This window comes from Pinus tabuliformis, chromosome 4_2 (assembly GCF_031772625.1).
Source record: "Pinus tabuliformis cultivar Carrire ecotype Pingquan chromosome 4_2, CPIR1, whole genome shotgun sequence".
NCBI classification, from domain to species: Eukaryota; Viridiplantae; Streptophyta; class Pinopsida; order Pinales; family Pinaceae; genus Pinus; species Pinus tabuliformis.
Genome location: NC_142304.1, coordinates 764,463,603 through 764,490,595, shown reverse-complemented (window position 1 = coordinate 764,490,595; position 26,993 = coordinate 764,463,603). Strand labels below are relative to the sequence as shown.

General features: G+C 40.8%; 1 protein-coding gene across 2 annotated transcripts in view; it reads right to left on the bottom strand.

The window, feature by feature from the left end:
- The window catches only part of RFC3 (Translation elongation factor EF1B/ribosomal protein S6 family protein), a 279,286-nt gene that overhangs the window by 148,069 nt on the left and 104,224 nt on the right, over positions 1-26,993 (bottom strand). For both annotated transcript variants that reach the window (XM_089424137.1, XM_089424136.1), the window contains exons 3-4: positions 26,032-26,086; positions 25,519-25,575 (exon numbers count right to left, since the gene is read on the bottom strand). In XM_089424137.1, the coding sequence (XP_089280263.1) occupies positions 25,519-25,575; positions 26,032-26,086 (112 nt within the window). The remainder of the gene's footprint in view (positions 1-25,518; positions 25,576-26,031; positions 26,087-26,993) is intronic.

The window sequence follows — 26,993 nt, the reverse complement described above, 5'->3', positions numbered from 1 at the left end:
TTCCAAAATCGAATCAAATCGCTGCTGCTCCTTCGGGATCTCATGCCGCTGATGGTATGATTGGTATCGTGAATACAAAGAGTAAGAAGAAGTCTTCCAAGGCTTCAACTACTCCTATAATCACTTTGCCCGATTCCCCGACAGGAGAGTCTTCTCCTGAACTTTCCGCCGATATTCACGCTTTAGAGTCATCTACGGCCAAATCAAAAAACGGTGGAAAGAAGAAAGGAAAGAAGAAGGCTAAAGCAGACAAGGCTCCGAAGGAGAAAACGGAAAAGTCGGAAACCAATGACGAAAAGCGCAAACCTCGATATCCTTGTCTTATTTGTGAAGAGGATCATTTTACAAGAGATTGCCCTCATCGGGCCGAGGTTGTGAAAATAGTCAAAGGTTCTCCCACTCCTGCTGTGTTAAAAGATCCATTTCCAAAGCAGGAAAGTAAGATGATAGGTTCTTCCTCGACTGCCAGTGAAGAACCCATTTTGATGATGTCTCATGTGAGGATTGCGACTCGATCGCAAGATTATGGTAGTAAGAATCCTGTTGATGGTAAGGAAGCAGAATCTTCTCATTCTAATCCATCAACCTCAGCTCCTGGTTCCGATCCACTACAGATCGAAAAACCTAACCCGGACTTAGTAATCAAACCGCCCGCCAAGGGTGTACTTCGAAGGTCTGCTTTCAATCCACATGCGAGAGCAGCCCAGAATTACAACATTGTTGAGGACTTAGCTGTTTCACCCTCAGCAATGTCGGCTTTAGAAGTGCTGCAATCATGCCCAGCACAACGAAAATTACTTTTGTCGGCTATCGGAGCTGTTGATGTTCAGGACCCGAACCTGATAATCTTCGATCTAGAAAATAGTACACCGCGTCTACCCCATCAAATGGCTTTCCAAATTCCAGTGATAGTCAAAAACAGGCCTATTCATCGGACTGTGATTGATGAGGGAGCTTCTACGTGTATTATGTCGATTCAATGTTGGAGATCGCTTGGTTCTCCTTCGTTGAACCAATCCCCGACCATCCTTAAGGCCTTTGATGGCCGTGGGTTCCGTCCGTTTGGTATTCTACAGGAATTGCCTATAGGGGTAGAAGGTAAAACCGTTAGTCTGGATGTGGAAGTGGTTGATGCCCCTCTAGACTACAACCTTCTTTTGGGTCGAAGTTGGTCATATGCTATGACAGCGGTCGTTTCATCGGTCTTCAGAGTAATAAAATTTCCACATAACGGTAAGATCGTGACAATTGATCAGCTGACATACTTTTCATCCGACCCAGCCTCTTCAGAGAGTATCCAGCATGTCGGTAAGACGACAATCCCTTATAGGGACGTTGGCGTAGGTTTAGTTAAAGATTTCGGTTTACTGGGAACTTTTCCTTTCCCTCCAATCAACGCAGACCCTTCATTTGCATCAATTCATATGATTACATCAGACAACATTATTTATGATGATCCTTGGATTGTCCCATCTGAATCTGAGATAGACTCATTCGGTGATGCTATGCCTTTGAGTCCATATGAAATTGCTTATGAAGCCGTCATGTCTTTTACCGACTCGCGTTCAACCCAAATCGACCAAATGAATGTGGTCAGTGAAGAATCACTTTTCACATCAACCTTAGAACGGATAGCGTTTCCCGAAGTCGTGTCATCTGACGAGCAACTTCGCGAAATCCTAAGTGTAGACGATCTACCATGGGAAGATCTCCATCACAGATCTTCGTTTTTACCTAAGGATGATGCTTTTGAAAATGATTTTTCATCTATCTTTACCGCTGAATATGTCAAAGACGCTCAGAATCCAACGAAACATTCTGATTCAGAGCTGAATTTAGGGAATATTTCTCGCACTATTCCCATTGATATTTCAGTGAAGCCCGGAATTGAGGAAAACATTCATATAGGTGCCTCATGTACAGAAGATGAAATCCAAACTTACAAGGCCCTATTCCAAGAATTCCGCGATGTGTTTGCCTGGTCTTACGAGGAAATGCCGGGAATCGATCCTGCCATTGTTGTTCATGAAATAAAGACCTACCCGGACGCTAAACCCGTCCGGCAACGGTTGCGTCAGATTCACCCTCGGAAAGCAGCTGCGATTAAAGCAGAAGTCGAGAAGCTGTTGAAAGCAGGTTTCATTTATCCAATCCCGTTAACGGATTGGGTATCGAATATTGTTCCGGTCAACAAGAAACAAGGAACAATAAGAATCTGTATCGACTATAGGGATATAAATCGAGCTTGTCCAAAAGACAACTATCCTACGCCTTATATCGATCAAATTATTGATGATTGTGCCGGAAGTGAAATGTTTTCCTTTATGGATGGTTTTTCGGGCTATAATCAAATCAATATTCTACCTGCCGACCAACCAAAAACGGCATTCATTTGTCCATGGGGGACATTTGCTTACTGCAAATTACCTTTTGGGCTTAAGAATGCCGGGGCCACTTTTCAACGGGCGATGTCTTACGCATTTCATGACATCAAGCACATTGTGCAACCGTACCTCGATGATTTGCCTGCTCATTCTTTACATCGAGCTGATCACCTTGTCCACTTACGAGCAATCTTTATGAGGTGTCGGCATTATCGAATTCGGTTGAATCCCCACAAGTGTGTGTTCTGTATAGAGACGGGTCGATTGCTGGGATTTGTTGTTTCAAAAGCCGGCATTCGCGTCGATCCCTCGAAGGTCGAAGCTATCATCAAATTGTCCTCCTTCGAGTTTGCGCCAACTCCAAAGTTTGCAAGGGAAAGCGAACTTTTTACGCCGATTCATTCCAAATTACGCCGAGGTCACTAAAGGTTTTACACGGTTGTTGAAACAGAATGCTCAATTCTTTTGGGACGAGATTGCCCAACAATCTTTTGATGCACTTAAGCACGCGTTGACCCATGCACCGTTGTTGCATCCTCCCAACTACAACCAGGACTACTTCTTATACCTCGCAGCTTCGCATTCCACCATTGGAATGGTGTTAGTTCAAGAAGATGAATTCGGAGCGGAACATGTGATATATTATCTTAGTAGGACATTAAACCCCACTGAGCTAAAATATTCGCATGTGGAGAAATTGGCCCTGGCAGCCGTTCAAGCTGTCCAGCGTTTTCGTCACTACATTCTTCTCCGTAAAACTACAGTCATTTCGGATTGCAACCCTATGATTTATATTTTGACAAAACAACTGCTAGGGGGCAAGTACTCTAAATGGATCGTTATCCTGCAAGAGTTCGACTTGGAGTTTGAGAAGTCCAAGTCTAAGAAATCCTTAGTTTTTGCGGAATTGATGTGTGATTTCCCGCGTGCTGACACAGAAACTGTGGCAGAGGAGTCCATTGCGGACGAATCTTTGTTTCTTATCAGTACTTTAGATCCGTGGTACGGGGATATAATCATCTATCTCCAAACCCAAACCTTTCGGCCTGAAGCTTCAAAGGCGGAACGTCGAAAAATTCGGTTTCAATCCCAGCAATACAAGATTATTGGAGATACACTTTATCGCCGGGGGGCAGACTTAGTTTTTCGACGTTGCTTAACTCACGAAGAGGCTGAGAGGGTTTTGAATGATTGTCACTCTGGAGCATGTGGCGGTCATATGTCTGGGTATGCCACAGCTCAGAAGGTGTTGCGCGCTGGCTATTTCTGGCCGTCCATGTTTAAAGATTGTATCATTGCGGTCCGAAAATGCCACAACTGTCAAGTGTTTGATCGCAAGATGCGCGCACCACCTGCTCCTCTCCATCCTATAATTGTCGTTGGTCCTTTCGCCAAATGGGGTATCGATTTTATTACTTGTAACCCTCACTCGGCCGGGGGGCATGCGTATATCATCCTCGCGGTTGATTATTTTACTAAATGGGCCGAGGCGATGCCTACATTCGACGCAAGCGGCAAAACAGCTGCAGTTTTCGTATTCAATCACATTATAACTAGGTTTGGTGTCCCACAAGCAATCATCACTGACCATGGGAGCCATTTTCGAAACATCATGATGACTGAGCTTACAAGCCAGCTTGGTTTGCGCCACGATAGCTCTACTCCTTATTATCCGCAAGCCAACGGTTTGGTTGAGTCTATCAACAAAGTTCTGGTTATCATGATCCGACGAACCATTGGTATTCATCGGTCGAATTGGCACAACATGTTATTTTCAGCGCTATGGGCATACCGAACTTCAGTGAAAACTTCAACAGGGTTCACTCCTTTCCAGCTAGTTTATGGCTTGGAAGCTGTGTTACCCATTGAATGCGAAATCCCATCACTTCAAATGGCTGTCGAATTACTCCCAGCTACTTCCGAAGAGGAGAAACGTTTATTATACTTAGCTCAATTAGATGAGACTCGACGTGACGCTGCATTGGCAATCGAGACTCACGCGAAGCGAATGAAAGCTCAGTATGATAGAAATGTGACCCCTCGGAGTTTTTCGGAGGGAGACCTAGTGCTGTTATATGATCAAGCTAACGATAAGCTAGGTGCTGGAAAATTCGTTCCTATGTGGCATGGACCCTACATTGTAAAGCGAAAGCTAGCAAAAGGGGCCTATGAGCTGGTAGATTTTGATGGGGACTCTTTGGGTAAACCCAGAAATGGACTTTACCTAAAGAGGTATTATGCTTAAATGGTGGGTATGGAGAATTTTAGTTAGGTTAGGTTTTCTTTCTAGCTAGTATGTTTGTTAGTTTAGATAGTGTGCTTAGCTTAGAAAGTGTGTTTTTCGTCGTTATTCTGGCTTATCTTGGTTTTACTCTTGATATTGCAGATGTCGACGCCTCTCCAAACATACATTGGATTTGCGGATGGTGCTTGTCGTAGTACACGGAATATCTCTTCCGCAGCTTGGGTTATCTATTCGCCCTCTGACGAGTTAGTTTCTATGCATGGGGTGAGCCTCGGTCAAACGACGAACAACATTGCAGAATACAGTGCAGTGGTTGAATTATTGTCTGAATCTATTTCATTTGGAATTCGACGTTTGATAGTGAGGTTAGATTCTGAACTCATTGTATTACAGCTTAATAGAGTATATGCCATTAGAAATCCTGTGTTATTAAGGTTGTTTTTGAGAGTGCGTCTCTTGGAACGTGAATTTGATTACATTGAATATCAGCATATTCCAAGGTCTTTAAATACATTAGCAGATGCAATTGCTTCTCGAATGTTGGACAGACATTTGCGATAATCATGCAAGTAAATTTAAAAACATTTCATCACATATGTTAAACAAGATAAGCCGGTAATAATGATATATATATAGATAGGAGTGTGTCAAAAATATACATCGTCTTCGATCATAGGTTGAAAAACACCTTATGATCGGCAAAAATGATAAGTACAAAAAGCCAAAATGTCATGTGTCTACAAAAGTGACTAGTCAATCACTGGTGGTGCTCTCTATACGAGACCACTGCCCGCGCTACCCTACACAAGAACCTCCTAAAAGGTCCTGGGACTGCAACCACATAGCGCTGAAGTCGAATAGGAATATCATCTATGGTGGTCTCTGGTATATCCGTCGTCAGACGCTCTAGATCCTGTTCCAGCTCGGCTAAGGTCTCTGCGGCCGCATCATGTGGCGCTGGTGCTGGTGCAGCTGGTACTCTCCTCTCAAAAGCCCGGAGGTTGGCTGGACGTCGTGGACCTACATCTGCATTTTGAAAATTTGTGCTGTCAGTTTTGAGGCGATATATAAAAACAAAAAAAAAATACATAATTTGAAAACTCGTGGAAAATGAAATACCTCTGTCGTCCCACTGTTCTCCCTGTGGAAGAACCATGTCCGGATCATTCCGAAAATCCATTCCGGCATAAGGAAAGTCCTGAATAGCAAAGACCTGGCTCTCTAGCCAGTGAAAGTAACCATCAGGAAATCGAACAACTGCTGCGCCCTCATCAGGATGCCGGGCCATTACCGCAACCCATCTCGTCAACTTAGGCTCCCGAGGCGCCCCAACTGGAACTGTAAGATGCTGGGGGACCAGCATTGGAACTCTCTCTAGGGCAAAGCTTACAACTATAGGCCCATATCCAAAGGTCTTCAGTTGTCCTCTCTTTGCCCTGGTTAGTTGGCCCTTCAAATTAGCCAACACAGCATCACACCAGTTGAAAATGGTGCCATGGAAACAGTCTATAGCCATCCGCATTTGGGACCCGGTGGCTTGGTGCAAAGCCGCCGCGCCGCAAAGTCTGGTAACAGTAAAGGCTATCACCATAAGTTCAGGTCGGGATATGTACTTGATTTCTATTCCCTTCTCATGGTTTTGGTTATTGCACCACTCTAGTCGGAGACTAGCAAGGGATTGGCCACCCGGCCTAGTCCCGAATAGAGAAAGTTGCTCGCCCCTGTTAGGCAAGCCAGTGAGAAAATATATGTCGAAGGGCTCTATCTCGAGCTGGTGCTCTCCGATGTAGAAACATTGCTCCTGAATGTTCCACCTTTCAACCAGCCACTCAAGAAAAGGCACTTGGCCCCTCATGCCAGGTATGGCCCAGTATTTGTACAATCCGCATGCTTTTAATGCATCAATGGAAGGTTGATGACCTATCGCGGCCAAATCAACATCCTCATGCTCTCTTTCATGCCAATCAAGCATGGTGTGCTCCCTGCACATCATAAAACATCAGTGAGAATCCATAGAATTTAAAAATTTTGGTCTATTTTGGAGGGCCAAGGGTTTCAATTTGTGTTTTGCGGGGTACGCACCTCGGCCTTTAGGGACAGAGCGCCTAGACGCAGGTTCCCTTAAGGCCGGGTGCGTAAACCCCGTAATTTTCCATTGGGAAAATATCGGGGTACGCAGGTCAGCAGTGCATGACCTGCGTACCCCGAAGGGCGCATTTTGAAACCCCAATGCCCCCAAAAAATCAAATAAAAGCTTAAAAATGAATTCTAAACGGATGGAAAACAAGAGAGGGGCGTTGTAGAATACCTGGTGAAACGGCGTTCGATTCTGACGGTCGGATACTCCGCAATCTTCACGGGAAGTTTCTTGTCAAAAGCCCTTTTCTCAACCTCAACAGTAAAATGGTAAAAATGACATGGTAAGAAGTCTTTTTATAGGTTTTTTGGATAAATAAATGCTAGATTTGTTTATTTTTCACCATGAAAGGACATTTTCGATGAATTTTTGCCCATCTTAAACAGGTATGAGTAATGTGTTGTTTCTGTGCAGGACAAAGGGACTTTAGGGTAAATTATCATTTTTCACGTCAGAGTCATCTTTTAAGCTCTTTTCTGACTCCTAAAACATGAAAAGATCGTCGAGCGTTTCTTTTACACTCGTTAAAACGGAATTAAAAGACGGTCCCCTTATAGCCCTTTTCTGACCGTAAAATCAGGAAAAGATTGCCGGGTTTTTGTCGTTTCAAACTCGATATGGAAATAAAACGACGTGTCCTTGATCGCTTTTTACTTTTCAGGTCAGAGACACTAATCATGAAAGTACTCCTTGGTCGCAAGATCAAGCGGTTCTCCCAGGTATTATTTTATACTTTTTCGGGCTTGGGAGACACAAATTTACGAAAAAGTTCAACCTGGAGTCTTCTTAAGTTTTTCAGACTCTCTAAAATTGAAAAACACCGAGTTTCTCCTATACTGGGCTCGTTAAAATTTCACAGTAAAGGACCTGTTCAATTACAAACAGGAACGAACCACTCCTTCCTAGGGTTCGAATCAAAACTAGGTTGGACTCATCCGAAGGATGGGCTTATAATCAAGCATATGTTATCCTCCTCAAGCTTGTTAAAAATAAAGAGGTACTTGCCAGAAATGGTGGGGGAAAAGAGAGAAGAATGAGCCTATTTGTTATCCTTTGTCTCAGAAGAAACCTTATTACCACTCTTGAACACGACACTTTTCATTCACCTAGGTTGGGAAATCCTTTACCTCACAGTTGATCAAACCACTTTGAAAGTCTTCAGCCGGGTTCCGGGGATTAACTTTGAGTCATTCATTACCAAGCCATCTGTCGTGTCGTTATGTGTTCAAGAGGTCTGCAAGCAAAACTTTCATCTGCAAAATACTTGTCATCCATTTGACCATCCCTGAGTCAGTCCTTACAGCAACATTTCTTCAACTTGATCAATGATTTCGTGTTGTGGGCTTGCCTGCAACGGGTCGCTTTCTATCGACATCAGCACATTATCTAGAGAGATGACTTAGAAATCGTCAGTACCTTGAAGTCTGCATGCATCAATGGCAGGTTTCTCGCCTTTGACGTCAGTTTACATCATTGACTCTCGATCGAAGGATTCCGTGAAATGTTCGACATCAACTCATTCATTCACATCTCATGGATTATACTGGGTACTTTGAGAACCATTGACATTACTGGTGGTCTCTCTCACACTTGTTAACAGTTTACATCATCGATTGGTAATCAAGTGGTTTCTACCATGTTCGACATCAACTCATTTATTCGCATGGCTAGAATCGTACCAATACGGGAAGTAGAAATGAAGACCCTGGATCTAGTTTCCACCATCCAGGCTGTGAGGAGTTTTGTATTCATTATCTAAGTAGACTAATCATAAACAGATGGCTGCGCCCATACTGTGTCTTCAAAAAGTCTATGATTATGATGTACTGCAAGATCATTCCTGTATCAGAGTAGTTAGTCTGTTAGTTAAAGTTTTGATCTGAGTATGGGAATGCCTACCTCAGCGATGATATAATCTTATACATGTATTTTGTGTTGAAAATTGCAGGTTCTGACCAGGCTCTCCACGAGATAATCCTTGAAATGATAAAGCGCTTCACCCTTCCTAGATAATACAAAACCCTAATCTACTACAGGCTTCGCACTTTAGGGGGCAATCTGTTACACTAAAAAATGTCACCATGGCTATTTACAGTTAGTATGGCTCTATCAACAGTCATGCTATCCTCCTGGGCAAGTCTCATGCCTCTGCTCTCCATGTCAAACTTCAAGAAAGAGAGAAAGTCTTTGTAAATGTGTTTATCTCTGGGTATGCAGGTTCTCTCAACCTTACCTGCGGATACGCACCTAATGTTCACAAAAGCTGCGTACTTGTACGCTCTGTATGTAAAGGGGCAGATGCGTACCCCTGTAAAGGTCAAAATGCGCAAGTTTTATCTTTAAAAAGTTACTTGTGGTCATTTCTAGAGCATTCTAGAAGGTTGTTCGACGTGTATTGAGCGCCTCCAGATGGTTCATGTACCCCTACTAAAGAGGAACTTATCCCATCAATAAGGGAGCTATCCCATCCAAAGAGGGGATTATCCCATTGATGGTGGACCTGAATAACTTCCTCTAGAGCACTATAAATACAGGCATGGACCAGAGGGAGAGGAGGTTGGAAGCTAAACATTTCTAAGAGTAGATGCTGCTGGAATTAGGACTCCCATTTAGAAGCTTGTGAGGAGAGATTGCCATCTTTGCTTGTTCTATTTAGAAGTGGGTGAGCTTTGTCAAAGTAAAGGAGAACTCTTGATGGACCCTGGGAGGGACTTGCACAACACCAAGGCTCAGGTTGTAATTGTTCCTTTTTGTTTCCTATTAATGCAAATGAGTCCATTCTTCTCAATAACTTGTTATTTATGAGTTGTTTCATGTACTCCTTGGTCTATGTGTTAAACATGTTTTATTTTATGAGATTATCAAGTGCTATTTAATCGTTTGATTGTTAGTGAATGCAGGTTTCGAAGTGAAGGAGGAGCTCATCCGGATCAGCGAGGCTGGACTACTGCAACAGCGTTGGATTACAGGTAGGATCTAAACACTTGATTTCTTATATAGTAAATGCATGTTTAGAGAAGGATTGCTCTTGTTTGTCTTGTTTGTCACTAGAGAGTCTTAGGCTCCTAGGGAGGTTGGTTGTGTCCGCACTATCGACTCTTTCCGCCTGACAGGTACCACATGATCCTTGACCCCATCAAGGATAATGCACTTGGCCCTCGCTATCGCTTCCTTGTACCTGTCATTATCACTGGGGTTGACTAGGACAGCTATTACCTTCAAGGTGAAGTTCTTGACACGATTCCTGTCAAGCACGGATAAGACTTTGGCCTTCCAGACTGCGAAGTTCAATGCCCCGTCCAGTCTATCCTAGTCTCTTACCCCGTGTAGTGCCATGATGTTCCTCTACTTCCCTCCTGGAAGTTCTCTGTTTGACTCCTCTGAGTGTACTTCCCGTCTGGAAGTTCCCTTCTGGACTCCCTCTAAGTCCTGATTTCCCTCCTGGAAATCCTTCTGCCGCTTGTCAAGATGCCCCCTACTCTGATCGACTTGTGCAACTGCACTTTTGATCTGATTTCCTTGACTAGAAACCCTCGGTAACAACTCCTCTAGCCCTGCTCTGTCAGGTATTGTTCTGACTACAATATCTCACCAGCTCTACTCTGCAATATTCCTGCAGCCTTCTAGACCCGAGCAACTGCCTCTATGTGAACTGCGTTAGTCCTTCTCTGCCTCACGCTAGCCCTGCGTCAGCCCTATGACCCTCTACGTCAGCAACACTGGCCTCTCTGAGGCTCTGCGCAGATCCCGACTTCCTCTGTGTGGCCCTAGTTGGCTCTGCGTCACACTCCTTGGCTTCTATGATGCTAGAAACAGCTTTTGTCACCTCGGGACAGTTGTTTTCTGCTGCTATTGCTCCGCTCGGCTGATATCTTTTAGTCCTCCTGTGATCTGCAATCACACTCCAATACCATGTTGAAGTTTTTAAGTTTACTTAGTTAGAAACCCTCCATGCACTTTATCTGATTTATTCCTACCTACTTGTTATTTTCCTTAACAAGTTATTTACAATGTAAACACTAGTGCATACTCAACATATTACAGATCAGCAACTAAAAGAAACAAGAACAAACACACCATATGACACCATTATTTTTGGACTAATGTCCCCGGAAAAACCCAATGTGGGAAAATCGGTGCAGCGATCTGAGGGTTTTCTTATTAAGCAATATCAAAGTACAATCTGGGTGCCAAAACTAGCCTACCCAACAGAGAATTTCCTTAGCAGTAATACCTCTCATTTTCTAACAAATCTACAGGCTAGAACCCCAGATAATCCTTCCGCAGCTACTCAGCACCAATCTGCCCCAGAAACCCCAGCATCTGCCCAATCTGGATTGCGTCAGCCTCTCCTAGCCTAGCGCTGGCCCTGCATCAACCTATCTTGGCCTGCGTCAACCCCAGGACGCCCTGCGTCAGCTCTCTGAGCCTTTGCGTCAGCTACGCTGGCCCCTCTGGTGCTCTACGCATCACTTAGCTGCCTTTGTGTGGCCCTACGTGGGCACTGGCTACTCCTGCGTCTCTCTGTCTGGCTACTCTACTGCTATCCTGGCACTATCTCTGCCTCTCTGTCTCTCCGTACTCAATACCCCTCAGCTGTTCTCTGATCACTGATTCTATCTATCTTAGCAAACCCCGTTCTAGAGAATAGAATGACTAATCACTCTGGTGTATTCTCCAAGTGACTCTGAAGCCTCCTCTTATACTTTTCCTGTTGACATCTCAACAGCCGAAATTAAGTCCCTAATCAACAGCTAAGATTAGATCTGGCTTGATCCATGTCTTTTGGACCATTCTAACACAGATTCATATTTTATTTTCCCTAAGTTTAGACTTAGGGACTCCATTAAAAATATTAATTATTTTAATATCTCATTATCTATTTAGAATCTGCCAAAACCATTTCTAGGTATTGGAGATCTCATGTGCCCCAACCTCCACCAAATTTTGTGGCTAGAGCACATCTGATGCTACCCCAAATCAACAGTCAATTTCCCGATCAACTAGTCTTCTAACAGCCTGAAGAATTAGTCCTTAAACAGCGCCAAATACACAGTCAAACTACAGTTGACTGAAGTCAACCTGCTACCCCAAACTAGGGCAGTCAACGTTGGTCAAACCTAAGGTCATATTGCCTTGATTTTCGTGCCAAAAAATGTGGCCTGCCTAGGAGAGGCAGCCACACCAAAACCGCACTTTTCCAAGGTCAACGCTTGGTCAACGCTGGTCAAAGAGACCTTCAGCAGCTTCTACGTCCTCCTTCTTCCCACGTGTGAGCTGCTCCTTGTGTAACCCAAAGCTAAGGAGAGAGAGAGAAGAAATGAGTGAGATGAGATGATGATAAAATGAATCAACCTCACTTGTATTTATATGATTCACTAGGCATGTGTGCCACACATTTAACTATTGGCCGACCTTGACAATTTGTCAAGTAAATACAAATAAATTCATATCTCCATAAATATTTGTCAGAATCGGATGATCTTTAGATCAATCCTACACCTCTCGACAAGAGGAATCTAGGAAAAATATCAGCTGCCATAAATGAGATGACCCACATGGAGTTTGGCCCTAGTTGCCAATTTTAGCAATGATAGAGAACTAAAGTTTATATAGAGGATCGAATCATATATAATAGAGGACCGAAGTATATATGACAAGGAACTGAAGCTTATATGTAATACAGAGCACTAAAGTATGACAGAAGATCGAATCATATATAACAGAGGACCAAAGTATATATGATAGGGAACTGAAGTTTATATGTAATACTGAGCACTAAAGTATATATGACAAAGGACCAAATTATGTATGATAGAGGACCAAATTTTTATATAGAGCAAAGACCAAGGTCAAAGACTTCATGCAACTATAGGACCAAAGTATAAGAAAGTAAAGATGAACTACATATGAAGAAATGGACCAACGAATGTGAGCTAGGCTGAATTGATGGATGGAAGGTTGTTTCTAACTAGGTTCGGTCTTTATAAATGTACTTTTGATATTTGTATTTATACAAGAAAAGAAATATTATTTTTGTTATATTTATCAATGAGTTTCTTGCTCATTGACATAGGTCTAGAGCATGTCAAAGTGCTATAGGTAAGTCAAAGAGTCAAAAGAAAATGTTGAAGACCCTTAAGGGCTTGTTACACTATGTATACATTTGTATAAGAGTCAAAGATATCGCTCCAAGCAAAGTCACAAGTTCTCTCCATGCAACAACATCACCAAAGACGCAAAAACGAAGTGGAAAAGTCAAGTCGGCCTAAGGGAGGGGCAGTCCTCTATATATAGAGGTTGTCCACTCCTCCAACGACAAGAAATAACTACCTCTGAAATCAGCGAAGAAGATAGCCAAGAAAAGGGTGAGAGAAGTTGAGCATAAGGAGCCTCTAGTGCAGCGAAGAAGGAGACTAAACCGAAGTTTAGAGGGCTGATTTAAGGGTGAATTACAGTCACACGTGCAAGAAAAGGAGGGTAATCTGCGGTCACGACAGCAGCAATATCAGTCATATATTTCTCTTTGTTTGGGCTAGAAACTTAGGCCTATAAGGCCTCCTACTCAAGCGAAGAAGAGGCTCTCCCAAGAAAAGGCAAAAGGAGTCAAATACACAAGGAAACCTCCCACACGTGCGAGAAACTAGCACTACAGTGCTGTCATATCAAGTCTGCAACTACACATCAAGAAGGTGCTCAGTTGGTCAAGAGAAGGAAGGCATCTCCATAAGTGAAGGACCTCACTAAGGATCAAAGATAAAGTATCTCTTCTAAAGCTCACATAACAAGGTCTATCACCAATTGCCAGAAGGAGGATGAAGTGTCGGGGAACGAAGTGCCAGAAGAAGGAGGACGAAGTGTCGAGAAACAAAGTGTCGGAAGAAGGAAGGAATTGACTTGTGCTTGGAGGATATTCTTGTGAAGGGTCTAGGGTTTGGCATTGATCAATAGAAGCTTCAATAAGTGAAATTTACGAAAGGGTTTTCCTCTCTAAGAGAGAGGTTTTGCCCTCGCAGAGAGCCAATATCTTGTGTTCTTGTTTCTTGTGTTTCGATAGCAGTTTGATGAAGTAAACACACATACAATAATAATAAGAGAAGAAGATCAAGCTAACAAGTTAAATTGAAAAAGTACTTCACAAATTGTTATCAAGTCTAGAAGAATCCTACTATATCTAATTGCCTTAGATTCTTCAACATGGTATCAGAGGTAAGGTGACACATCAAGGGAAGGGCATCTCAAGAACACTCATAAGGTTTCTCATCAAGAAAGGACATCTCAAGAATAACTACAAAGTTGAAGCATTAAGCCAAGAAGTCTCAAGCACATCAAGGACAAGAAGGTCTACCATCTACTATTCATCAAGGAAGACTACAAAGCAAGAAGAGAAGCCTTTCATACAAAGGCACCTACAAGAAGATCAAGTCAAAGAGGAACCTACTTCAAGCTACACCATCTTCAAGGGAAGAAGATCTACAAGTCAAGTCTTCACTCTCCAAGAAAATCTCATCATCAAGCAAGCCTATTTGAAGGAAGATAATCAAGATCCAAGGTAAGCCATCAAGTCTTCAAGAAGAAAGCAGGACTACTACATCACAAACTCTATCAAGTAGGTATATACGTCCCCTCCTGAACATATATCATTGTCTTTTTGCACGGAAAGCAACAAATTGGTTGGGACCACTAACTTCCTTGCATGGAAGAAGAGGATTGATTTACTTCTCAAGGAGAATGAACTTCGAGACCTTATCAAAGGGAATACCACTATCCCTACTAAGGAACAAACTCAAGCCTTAGCCAAGTACAATACGGATGAGACAAGAGCTCAAAGGATTCTAATAGAATCTATCAAAGACTCTCTCATTCCTTACGTCTCCAAATTTGAAACATCAAAAAGAAATCTATGATAAACTAATAGATTTGTTCTCGGTAAGCACAGCTGGAGAAGTGACGTCTCTATGAAATGATTTGTACAAAATGAAGATATCAAAGGAAGGAATAGCTCCCTACTTCATGAAGATCTCTAAGAAGAGGGATCAACTTCAAGAACTAGGAGAAGGCATGTCTGACAGAGAAATGAAAACTGTAGTACTCAATGCTCTACCTGAGGATTCGGGAAACTTCACATCAAGCATATATGCCAAGAAGGAAGCTACCCCACTAAGTGAACTATGGTCTCTATGAAAGATAGAGGAAACTAGACTCAAAGCAAAGGATGATGTGGGATCAAAGGGGCAAGCATTTGCTACAATGGCCAAGCAAAAGGGAAAATTTGGCAAATTTGGTCCACGAAGAACAAGCAATAGAGATATGTCCAAAGTCCAATGCTTTGGATGTCAACAATATGGACACTACAAAAGGCATTGTCCCAAACTTAAAGACAACAACAACAAGAGAAAAAGAGAAGAAGCTCACATAACTCAAGAAGTGAAAGAAGAAGACAAAAACCAGAAGAAGGAAAATCCTCCAAATCTCTACTATGACTAAGTCAACCTCTTTACTTAAGTCTTCTTTCAAAGTTTTGAGTAGCATAGGAGCATACAGAGATAGGATAGAATGCATGGTTAAGTGGCATCTTCTAGAATATAGGAGCATGGTATAGATATAGCTCAAGATATTCATGTAAAAGAAGCATACCTATTATAGGACCTCATCCATAATGAAAGAATAATTGATCATGATTAAAATCTTAAAAGGCCTCCATCATGAGTAGGAAGAAACATTTGCACGATAAGGGTCATCAAGATCTTCTAATAGAATATTCAAAAGAAGGTTCATAAATAAGAGCAAATGTTTCATTGGGAGTCCCATTCACGGGAATCAAGAAGGAATGATATGTAGACAAGAAAAGATGAAGCCAGAAAGGCTACACCAATCAAGAAGAACCATCAAATGAAGCCAAGATGATCAAAGCAGAATCAAGATGAAGTATGTGTGCATCAAAGTTTAAGTCATGTCATCATAGATATTATTGGGTCATGGGAATAGTTCTAAAGCATGATCAAGTATAAAAGGATATCTTTCACCAATGACATGCTCAAAGGCATGTACTACATGTAATGAAGGTCAACATGAAGAAGTGCTCTCATAAGGAGTATAAGGTGGTTGACTAATCAATCCAAAAAAAATCAAATGAAGAAAGAGATCAAGCATGTGAAGAACACCATGGTCACAAAGAATCACTATCTAACAAGATCTATTAAAGACATCTCCCGAAAGAAGGCATGACAACTCTGACAAAGGAAGAAAAAGATTAAAGGACCCTTGACACCTATGAAGGCCTTGGAGATATTAAGGTGCAGATAACTGATTCAACTCTACAATGATGTCATGATGAAGAAGCCATCCAAGCACTATTTGATATTGAAGCATTATCACGATGAAGTCATGAAGAGCTACTAAATCGAAGTATGGGAACAAGCAAGTACAACTAAGCATCTATGTGATAAATATTTCGAAGCATAGTCAGATGACAAAGGAGTAGCCAAATGACAAAAGAACCTGACATATATCAAGAAGGCCACTTTCCACGAAGGAACCAAAGACATGACAAGTTGGGAAGGAAAGCGATCAATGGTCAGTGCCCTACCAAGAAGAAGTTCAAACAAAGACTTCACGACATCAAAAGAAAGAAGGAGATAAAGTAGCTGAAGGACCCATGAAGAAGAAGTTGTTGATGAATGGACAAGTCCCTAGCTAAGAGGGAGTTCTAACAAGCTCCCAATCACAAAGGAGCTTGATCAAGTTTTTGGTCAGAGGAAACTTGGGCATGTCTTCCTCAATTAAGAGGAAGAGATAGACACAACATTCTTGTCTTCACTTGGGAAGAAAGAATGCAAGGATTGGGTAATCATATGGCATCTGATACTCTTTGAGGATGTGTAGGGCATCCAAGATAAGAGTAGGCAAGAGGACCAATATTCTTTGAGGGTTGGGAACCCAAGACAAGAATAGTCCTAGAAGGTCATACTCAGTGAACACCTAGGTGGGTATGTACCTTGAGAGACAATGATTAAGGTGTCTATAAGTCATTGGTCTCGCCAACATTGTGCTCTGATCTTATGAAAGATAGATTTGTTAGTCAAGGCCTTGCTATAAACAATGTTGGTTACTATGATGCTATAACAGATGGATTGCCAATCCGGTTTCTCTTATGTGAATTCTTCAAGATTGAAAAATAGCCAAACACCTTGTAATGATTTATGAATACCTCCCTAGTTAAGAGGGAGTGTTGAAGAAAGTGTAACTAGGTTCGGTCTTCATAAATGTACTTTTGATATTTGTATTTATACAAGAAAAGAAATATTATTTTTGTTATATTTATCAATGAGTTTCTTGCTCATTGAAATAGGTCTAGCACATGTCAAAGTGTTATAGGTAAGTCAAAGAGTCAAAAGAAAATGTTGAAGACCCTTAAGGGCATGTTACACTATGTATACATTTGTATAAGAGTCAAAGATATCCCTCCAAGCAAAGTCACAAGTCCTCTCCATGCAACGACATCACTAAAGAAGCAAAAACGAAGTGGAAAAGTCAAGTCGGCCTTAAGTCCTCAAGTCGGCCTCATGTCGGCTTAAAGGAGGGACAATCCTCTATATATAGAGGTCGTCCACTCCTCCAACGACAAGAAACAACTACCTCTAAAATCAGCAAAGAAGATAGCCGAGAAAAGGGTCAGAGAAGTTGAGCATAAGGAGCCTCTAGTGCAGCGAAGAAGGAGACTAAACCAAAGTTTAAAGGGCTGATTTAAGGGTGAATTACAGTCACACGTGCGAGAAAAGGAGGGAAATCTGTGGTCACTATAGCAGCAATATCACAATCATATATTTCTCTTTGTTTGGGCTAGAAACTTAGGCCTATGAGGCCTCCTACTCAAGCGAAGAAGAGGCTCTCCCAAGCGAAGGTAAAAGGAGTCAAATACACAAGGAAATCTCCCACACATGCAAGAAACTAGGGATGTAGTGTTGTCATATCAAGTTTGCGACTACACATCAAGAAGGTGCTCGGTTGGTCAAGATAAGGAAGGAATCTCCATAAGTGAAGGACCTCACTAAGGATCAAAGATAAAGTAGCTCTTCTAGAGCTCACATAACAAGGTCTACCACCAATTCCCAGAAGGAGGACAAAGTGTCAGGGAACGAAGCGCCGGAAGAAGGAGGATGAAGTGCCGAGAAACAAAGTGTTGGAAGAAGGAAGGACTTGACTTGTGCATGGAGGATATTCTTGTCAAGGGTCTAGGGTTTGGCACTAACCAATAGAAGCTTCAACAAGAGAAATTTATGAAAGGGTTTTCCTCTCTAAGAGAGAGAGGTTTTGCCCTAGCAGAGAGCCAATATCTTGTGTTCTTGTTTCTTGTGTTTTGATAGCAATTTGATCAAGTAAACACACATACACTAATAATACGAGAAAAAGATCAAGCTAACAAGTTAAATTGAAAAAGTGCTTCACAAATTGTTATCAAGTCTAGAAGAATCCTATTATATCTAATTGCCTTAGATTCTTCAACAGTGTCTTGGTCTAGGTGTCAAGAGTCTTGGTTGTCTCATTGTGATATGAATCTACTAAAGGAAGAGTTCTTGACTAGGTTTCCCCCTACTTAGGGGTTTTGCCCTAGCTATGTGCCTACATCTTGTGTTCCTTTTTTTGTTTGTGATCTTCATGGATTGGCATTAGTCTTAATGATAAGAACATAACAAATTGAAAGAAAATATAAGTGAAACATCATGATATAATGTTAGAAAAAGAGAAATCAAGTTAAATACATGATGCCCTATATTTCTCAACATTAAGTGTCCACTTTTGCCCCTGGTTTGCAAGATTATTTACTCAATTGCACTAATGAATTGTTGTACTGGAAGGTAAGGAGATGCATTGGATCTTATACAGGATTGCATGTGGGTCTTCATCTTGGGCTTGGCCTCCCTATATGGGATCCAAGCCCTCTAGAGGGTCATGATGGCACTTGTAGGGTGAGCATTGAAAGTCATGGGCCTCCTCCACAGCAGAGCATTGATTGCCATGCCATGGGATTCTTCAAGACCATATTATGCTTGCTCGTTCCCCAACTATATAGAGATGATGATGCACTTGGACCAAATTGCCCAGCCAGCCACATACTTGTATCAGACTCTTGGTAGTTGATCTAGGGACCACATGGGGTTTTGTCTCACCCAGGGAGACAAGGGAGGGATTGTATCATCATTCTTGCCCTTATTGATGGACCATCAACTTGTCTGCCCCAGAGCCACTTGGGAGCACCATAAATGTTTTGCTTGGAAACCAAGGGGCCAAACCCTTGGTCATCATTTTGAGAGCCCTCCTCTTCATTTTGGCACATGGAGGACTTATCTAGGCTTTCCAATGACTATGTGTATCATTTATCATTTCGGCCTCATTAGGAAGGCTTGTTGAGTACTTTTTAGCTATTTGGTGGGCTTGTCACCAATTGGATTGTTATTTTGCACATTAAAGTTATTTTTAGGGGCTTATTAGGCTAATTAGACTAAATCAAACCCCTTAAGGCTCATATAAATAAAAGCAAGCCTCATTTGTAAATGATCATCGTTTGGATTGGGGTTTCTCTTGTAAAAAGAATTCAGACGTGCAATTTATGGACGAAATTGGATCTTGTTGATGCATTTTGATGTTTGGATTTTCATTATTCTTGTCTTGGAGCTTCTAATTGCAAAAATAATGGATGGATATATATGTTATACTCTGTAAGTGTTATTTTGATGATATTTATGTGCTCTGTTACATAATTAATGTATGGATGTCTTGTTAAATCTTAATGTGCCCTAACTATAATGTGAATTCATGAAAACACTGTGATTTTGAAGTATTGCATGCATTACATGTCAGGTATTGTGAATGAATGTTCCTAAAGGCTTGTGTTGTCTTACAAACCTTGAAACTCCATCATCTCTTGCTATAGTGAAGTATAAATTCCTTTGTTTTTAGGTAGCTGCCTCGTTAGGGTTAGCGAAAAGCTGCATGGGACTCCTTGATAGAGCGAAGTCCCTTCATCAAGTTCAATCTTGACTCCATTTCTCCCAATTGTCAAGGCAGTGGGTCTTAATCCTAGTTGATCACCCCTAACCTATTCCTTTCACTATTTCCACTTTCTGCCCTAACCTTAGAAGGTCTCCTAGGACCTAGTGCAAAATGCATTAGTGTGGTCTCCTTCAAGAGTGAGTTGGCATGCTACTGCATTGGGGTCTCTTCAAGTGTCCTCAAGATTTGAAGCAAATTTCGCGGCTAGATTTGGAGAAACCTCCAACCCTAGCTCTAACATCAATTCTTCTCCTAGGCTTCTTTGGTTAGCGGCTTTCAATAGGTCAATCACTCTTAAAAACTCGTTGGAAGTTGATCATTCCTTGACCTATCTTATCCGTGCTTGACCTAGGTGACTTATTCTTCTTTTGATTTTACAAACCCTAGGCCTTGCTTGGAGCCCTTTTGTCTCTCTTGCGGTCCCAAATCTTCATATGATCACTATATTGCAAAACCTTAAGAGAGGTCCTTTATTCCTTTACAAAGCCTTGATCTAGGTGAATCCCTTGTATTGAATATCCCTTTTTCCTAGGTTTAGGTCTTCTCGTAAGTCTTTCTTGGAGAGCCAATATCTTGTCTTTAAAGCAATCAAACCATTATCTAAGCCTCTCCTTTGGATGGGCTTTGGAAATCACCTCATACCTTGTTATTGATCCTATTATTCTAAGTGATTTCCTTCACAATCGGGACTCCTCCCATCGGTGAAAGTCCATAAAGAGCAGGGAACAACGACTGAGGTGACAGTGGGTCCTTGTCCCATTGTTGTCATTAGGTCTTGTAGTTGCCCCCCTTGGTACCCCTTCTAGGACCCCTGCTAGATTGTGTGGCAACAAGGTAAATTAGGGTTTAATAATAGCAAAAATATTTATTTTCAGTGTTTTTACGCTTGGATGTCATTGTTCTACGGTTATAAATTGTTTTGAATATATTGGAAACCAAAAGTGTCATTTACAGTGTACTTTCCAAGCCATAATTGAGAGCTGACATCTATGGTTTCAATCCTGTTATATGTTATTTTACCACAGAAAAAATTGTTATAATTAATTCTCTTATTTACTCTCATCGTAGCCCTCAATTTTTCACTTTATCATCACAGAGCATAGGGCTAGTTTTCTTTCTATTATAAACTAGTATATTACTGTAATTTATGATTTTTCATGCTAGTTTACTTCAGCCAAGTTTAATTTCTTGATTTTGTATGTTTGGGGGCCTTCCTTGAGCCTTTATTGGTTGACCTAAACCTGTAGAAGAGCCATAGGACCCTTTGAGCTCAAAACTTGAAATTACCTTAAAAACCCACCACCAACCCTAATTGTTTGATCCTCTTAGTTGGCGGTATAAGAAGTAGAAGCCTTAGAATGCCCTTTACTTGGTTTGATTGGGCCATTTGATCCCTAAGATCTACAGGGGAAGCCTCCCTTGTGTTGGATTGCATCTATCACTAAAACGAGGGTTGTAGTTGCTAAGGTGATAGTGGTAACCCTCCCATGTTATTAATTGTCTTGGTCACCTAGTGAGGCTTTGCAATAAGGTGCAAGATTTGTTGTAACAAACCCATAATCTATATTAGGAGGACACCTCACTTGAGTTGTGTATAAATACAACTCAAGCTCTCATTTGTATCATCATATCTTGTGATCTTCTTGACCTCATATACAAAGCATGATAAGCTAAGAGCAATGTTGCACGACTCGTACTTGTATAAGACTCGTCACTGCATTGACTCGTCGACTCGTATAAGACTCGGGGACGACCCCTATAAGACTCATCAAAATACAAAAAAAAACCTAAAATATGGTAAATTTTAAGCACAAAAAAGTAACTAATGACCATTCCAATCCTTATAAGTTATAAAAACCACAATATATGCAATAATTCATAACATCATCTCATATCTATAAAAGTACAACATAACATATTCGATTTTTGTAAGCAAAACATTTAGACACTGAATAAGAAAAGGACTCATGATTCCATAATTAAAATCAAAAATGTCAGCAAGTTCAAAATTCAAATACATATGTCATAAATGATAAATGATTGTCTCATAACAATCTTGAGTCTCATCACTCATGGACGACCACACCTAAAATAAGCCCTCGTGGAGCTAGTGGTAACATTGGAAGGCTGAAGCAACTATGAGGCAGGTGTATTTGGAGTCTCCATTTGAGATGGCAAACTAGAGAGATCCTCAATCTCTTCATCAAGCCAACTCAAATCAAGGGCCTCCTCCTCCACAACCCAATCAGACTCTAAATCAATAGTATCCAATAAAATTGGATTTGTATCCTTTGGTTGCACTTGTTTTGTGAGCATTCGAAGGTTGTAGTAGATGAAAACCAACTTCTCCAACCTCTCATGCTCCAACCTGTTTCTCTTTTTGTTGTGGATGTGCTCAAACACTGACCAATTGCGCTCACAAGAAGAAGCACTGCAGGGTTGACTCAGAACTCTGATGGCAAATTCTTGTAATTGTGGTGCCTCAGTGCCACAATCTATCCACCAATGAGTTGTAAAAAAATAACAACAAAGATTATCAGTTTGTAATGCCAAACATATAAAAGAGAACTCAGGGGCTCAGTAAAGCTGACAATCTCAATGACTTTGTCCCAAAAACTATCAGCAAAGACAGATGTTTTCACAGACATTGCTTCTGGTTTTGTGCTATCTTTCCAAAATACGCATTGTTGGCTACAAAGCATTCTTCTCAAAGCTTGGTACTCATACAAAAGGCTTTGGAGGGAAAGAAAGTTTGTAGCAAACAGTGTGACAGTTGGGCGACTAAGCTCACCCTGTGTGAATTCCCTCATAAGGTTCAACACCCAAGCATGATTATAAATATACTTGGTAATATGCTTGCATTCTTGCACAACATCTTGCACCCACTCCAACTTCCCAATGTCCTCTAGCATCAAGTGGCAGTGCATGGAGTCCAAAAAATGGTGGGATATTTGGCACAAAGCAACCTTCCGGTTGCCACATAATTTGTTGCATTGTCCGTGATTAATTGGACAACATTTGCAACCCCAACTTCCTCCACCACATCAGCCAACAATGAAAAAAACAAATGTGATTTTTTTACATTTGCAGATGCATCAATGGATTTTAGGAACATGGTTCCTTTAGGGCAAGCTACAACAAAATTTATTATTGTTCTACCCCTCTGATCTGTCCACCCATCAGACATAATTGTACAACTTGTAAATTTCCATGAGCTTTTAATGCTCTCCAATTGTTCCTTGACACACTCAAGCTCCTCATCTAGCACTTTCCCCCTAAGTGCATTATAAGATGGGGCTTTGTATCCAGGGCCAGCGCTTGCAATGCCATCCACCATGGGCTGATAAAAATAAGAATTTGCATGGTTGAATGAAAGACTATTATGGTACCAAAACCTCCTCACTGCCATATCTGCCCCCTTCCTCTTCTTTTCATTGAAACTGTCCAAGGTTGGTTGAGATCCTGGAGTTGTACGAGGACTGAAGAAATAAGAGGTTATACTCCTGTTTTCCACTGCACTTGAAGAGGAGTTACCAATACCTGGACTTTGAAACTGTGTTTCACTCTGAGATGAAGATCTACTTATCCCAACAATCTCATCATTCCCTCTTGCCTTCTTAGAACTTGCTTCTTTAATGGATTCCAAAGCAGCTACCATTTCAGTAGTGACTTCATCAGGGCAACTTGGACAACATCCCACACCATTCCTCGAAATTTTGGCTAGGTGGTATTTCAGCCTGTTTATGTCTGTATGCATTGTGGCATTGCAATAATTGCACTTGATATTGTGGTCATTACTGGCAATGATTCGTTGACCATGTGCCCATGCCAGATCACGACACTGTTTGAAACCCTTTGGTGGCATGGTGACAAAATCTGGAAGAAAAAAAAGTTTGGTTTTTAAATATTCTTTTTGTTTTTGAATTTTTTTTTAATTTGAAAATCTCAGCCACACAGGGCCATTGTGTGGCTGAGAAACTCAGCCACAGGCAGCCCCAAACATAAAAAAAAATTGCAAACATAAAAAACAAAAATGAATACATGGAAAACATTCTAACTAGGTTCATGAAGCCTACTTGAAGCTTAGTCTAATCCGATGAAGCCTCCTTTAGCCTCCTCCAATAGCTCCTTCAGGCTCCTTTAGCTTCACTCTCAACGCTCACACAAATTAGCCAAACACTCAAATGACAAGTGAATGAGAAATGGAAGGGAGAGAGGTGCTTATAAAGCATTTTTTCCCTCCACCTCATTTCCAAAAAATCAAAATCAAAATCAAAATTTTGGACAGTTTGTGGGTTTTCATGCCCGACGGGTCCTATACGGGTCCGATAGGGGTCTAATGGACTACCCGCGGGTTTGATACGAGTAGCTGTGTCTTATGGAAAACCCACCGGGTCCAGGACTAGATCGCAGGTTCTATGCGGGTGACCAACCCAGTCATAGACCTGCCCTACCCGCGGGTTTAAAACGGGTGGTGCTTCACTGGCTAAGAGCATTTATATTTAGTGTTTTTCTTGTGTGATTGGCATTTTCTCTCGGGTGCACTCATGCATTTCTGTTTTCAGATCATTTTTGCTGGGCTTTGCACTAACCAATTCTTTCTAGTGGAATTCTGAGAGATATATTTCAGAATTTGGGTTTGGTTCCATCGATTCTCTTGTTGACCTTTATAAATCTCAATAACCATTGGGATTTGTTTTAACTAATTGGTATTTATTGTAATTGACATGGATAGGAAGAGCCCCAGAACTCTTAATAGCACCATGTTGAAATTATTATTCCTTCTTGGCACAGTTTTAAATTAAGTTTCACCGCGCTTGGCTGAGAGCTATGGGTGGTGACCCACCTAAGATGGTGCAATTATTGTAAAATAACCCTGTATTGATTGCCTATCTTTTGGAAAAAAAAAAGGGAGAGAAAGAGAAGCAGGAATTCACAATACAGAATACTGCAACCAATCAACAATGTGAGCTACCATCTCCTTTAGTTCCACTCACTCTTTTATCTCAAAAAAATTCTCAGTGGTCTTTTTCTAGTTCTGATACAGCTTGGACTGGCTTGGAAGTCTGTTTTAAGAGGGAAAACGTGTTCTGTGAAATAGCTAAATTTTATTCACATGATTCAATAGAGGAAGCCATTGATAGGATTTCATTTCATATCCCCAAAAGAACAATCCATCAAGATAATCCTAGAAGGAAAAAATTGTAACGGGGTTTGAATCTATGGTGCAGAGGGAACAGCAGGGGACTTTAAACCGATTTGATCTCAGAAATCAGATACTATTGAGAATCCGCCACTCATAGTCAGGTGTAGTTTATCTAATTCTGGACTTCTTGAGGTAACTCATCTAATTGAATGTCAGACAACGCACACTGTATTGAATTAAAGTAGACAATATAGAGGAAATATTACATTAAGATTACGTGCAATGTTATTTTGTTAGATTAAATATTGTACTATCGTTGATTTGAACATTATGTTATTCAGAGAAAATGAGAATTGTTTAAATTAGCATTGCAGGAAGGAAATTTCTTGCATTGAAATCTAGATACTATACAAAAGAAATGCATAATTAAGAAACAAAATTACACTGAATGTTATTATGTTCAACTAAACATCATATTTGTGTTAAATTGGATACTGTATTATCCAGGAGAAAATCAAAAACATCTGTGTCACCATTTCAGGAAGGCAATTACCTGTTTTGAAATCCATGGCACTCTCCAATTGAAGTTCTAGAGATGTCAATAGCTCTTCTGCGAAAGCAAGACAGGAACAGAGTTAACACTGCCAATAAAACTGTTCCAAATTCTACTCTCAAATAGTCTAACATTAAATGCAAACAAATTCAAGGACCTCAGGAACATAGCAAGATGGTTTTACCCATACAGACCATGGCAAGAATCTTTCTGAAATTCAGCAGACATCATCTTCAGTGAACAGTGTATTAAGTTGGTCAAAGCGTGAAGTATCAAAGACACAAATCTCATGAAGGACAGCTTCGAAGAACATGATATAATTCTACATTAAACTCCTAATCAATTTAGTTTCCCCATAGACAAGAAGAATAAAGTTGAGTTGGCAGAAAGTTGGGAATACCCGCATACACATAAAGGAAAAACTGTCAGTATCAAGGCAGAAATCAAGGAATCTGAACCACCAGTCTTTACTTGTACAAACTGGAGGATGATAGCAACACAAACTGAACTTACCTTCATTATCATCTTCAAAATCTGGGAGAGCTTCATTAGTATGCTGAGTGTCCTTCTGCAACATAAAAAAATCTTTTAAATCCCAGCCAAGGATGAAAAAACAAGCAAAAGCACTTCTGTGGTAAACATTGGAGTTTATTTCAAACCATTTGTGCAGATTGTAGAGAGACTATCCAATTTGTGCTCAATCTCATTTGAACAGTTTTTCCTCGTGTACGATAAAAATCATTTTTCCAAAATAAAATGAAAATGGAAGGAAATAAATTAAGGAATTTGACTAGATCAGCTTTTGGATGAATGCATCTGCACAATATTCTTTCCAACAATTATCCACATTCACAATGACCAAATGAAGCCAGTATCTGACAAGCTGTACCATTGGCATAATGGAAAACATGAAACATGTCTTGCAAGATCATAGCCAGCATTCTTTGCACAAGTTTCTTGAAATTATTAGGAATATGAGATTATATACCAACATGTCAACATGTTGCATTTTTGGAAAACAGAATAGTAGAGTTGACAACACTTTCTTACCAAAAAATGGAAGCCTGGAGGAGCATTTGCAGAGAAATGTAAAAGCATACAATAAGAAAGATCAAAGAAATCTGTTATCTAGTATGATGTGAGATAGTATATCAGATAATATCTCATCATAGAATTGTTCAGTGAAGATACCGTACCAAATATAAGGAACCTGCTACTATTTTGAGTTCTACCATCTAGAAAATATTTTAAGTCTATATTGAAAATCTGATTCTAAAACATCCATGTTCTATCCTTAGTCAATTTCACCAGGTTAGATTATTACTCAAAAAAATTATAGGTATGAGTTGCCCAACCTTGATTAGAGGCAATCATAATGACAAAATTGTGTGTCTCAGATTGGGCATGATCTTCTCCCATCAAAATAGCAATTAAGAACACAGCCCAGAATCAATGTGACCAAACTCAGCTCAGCC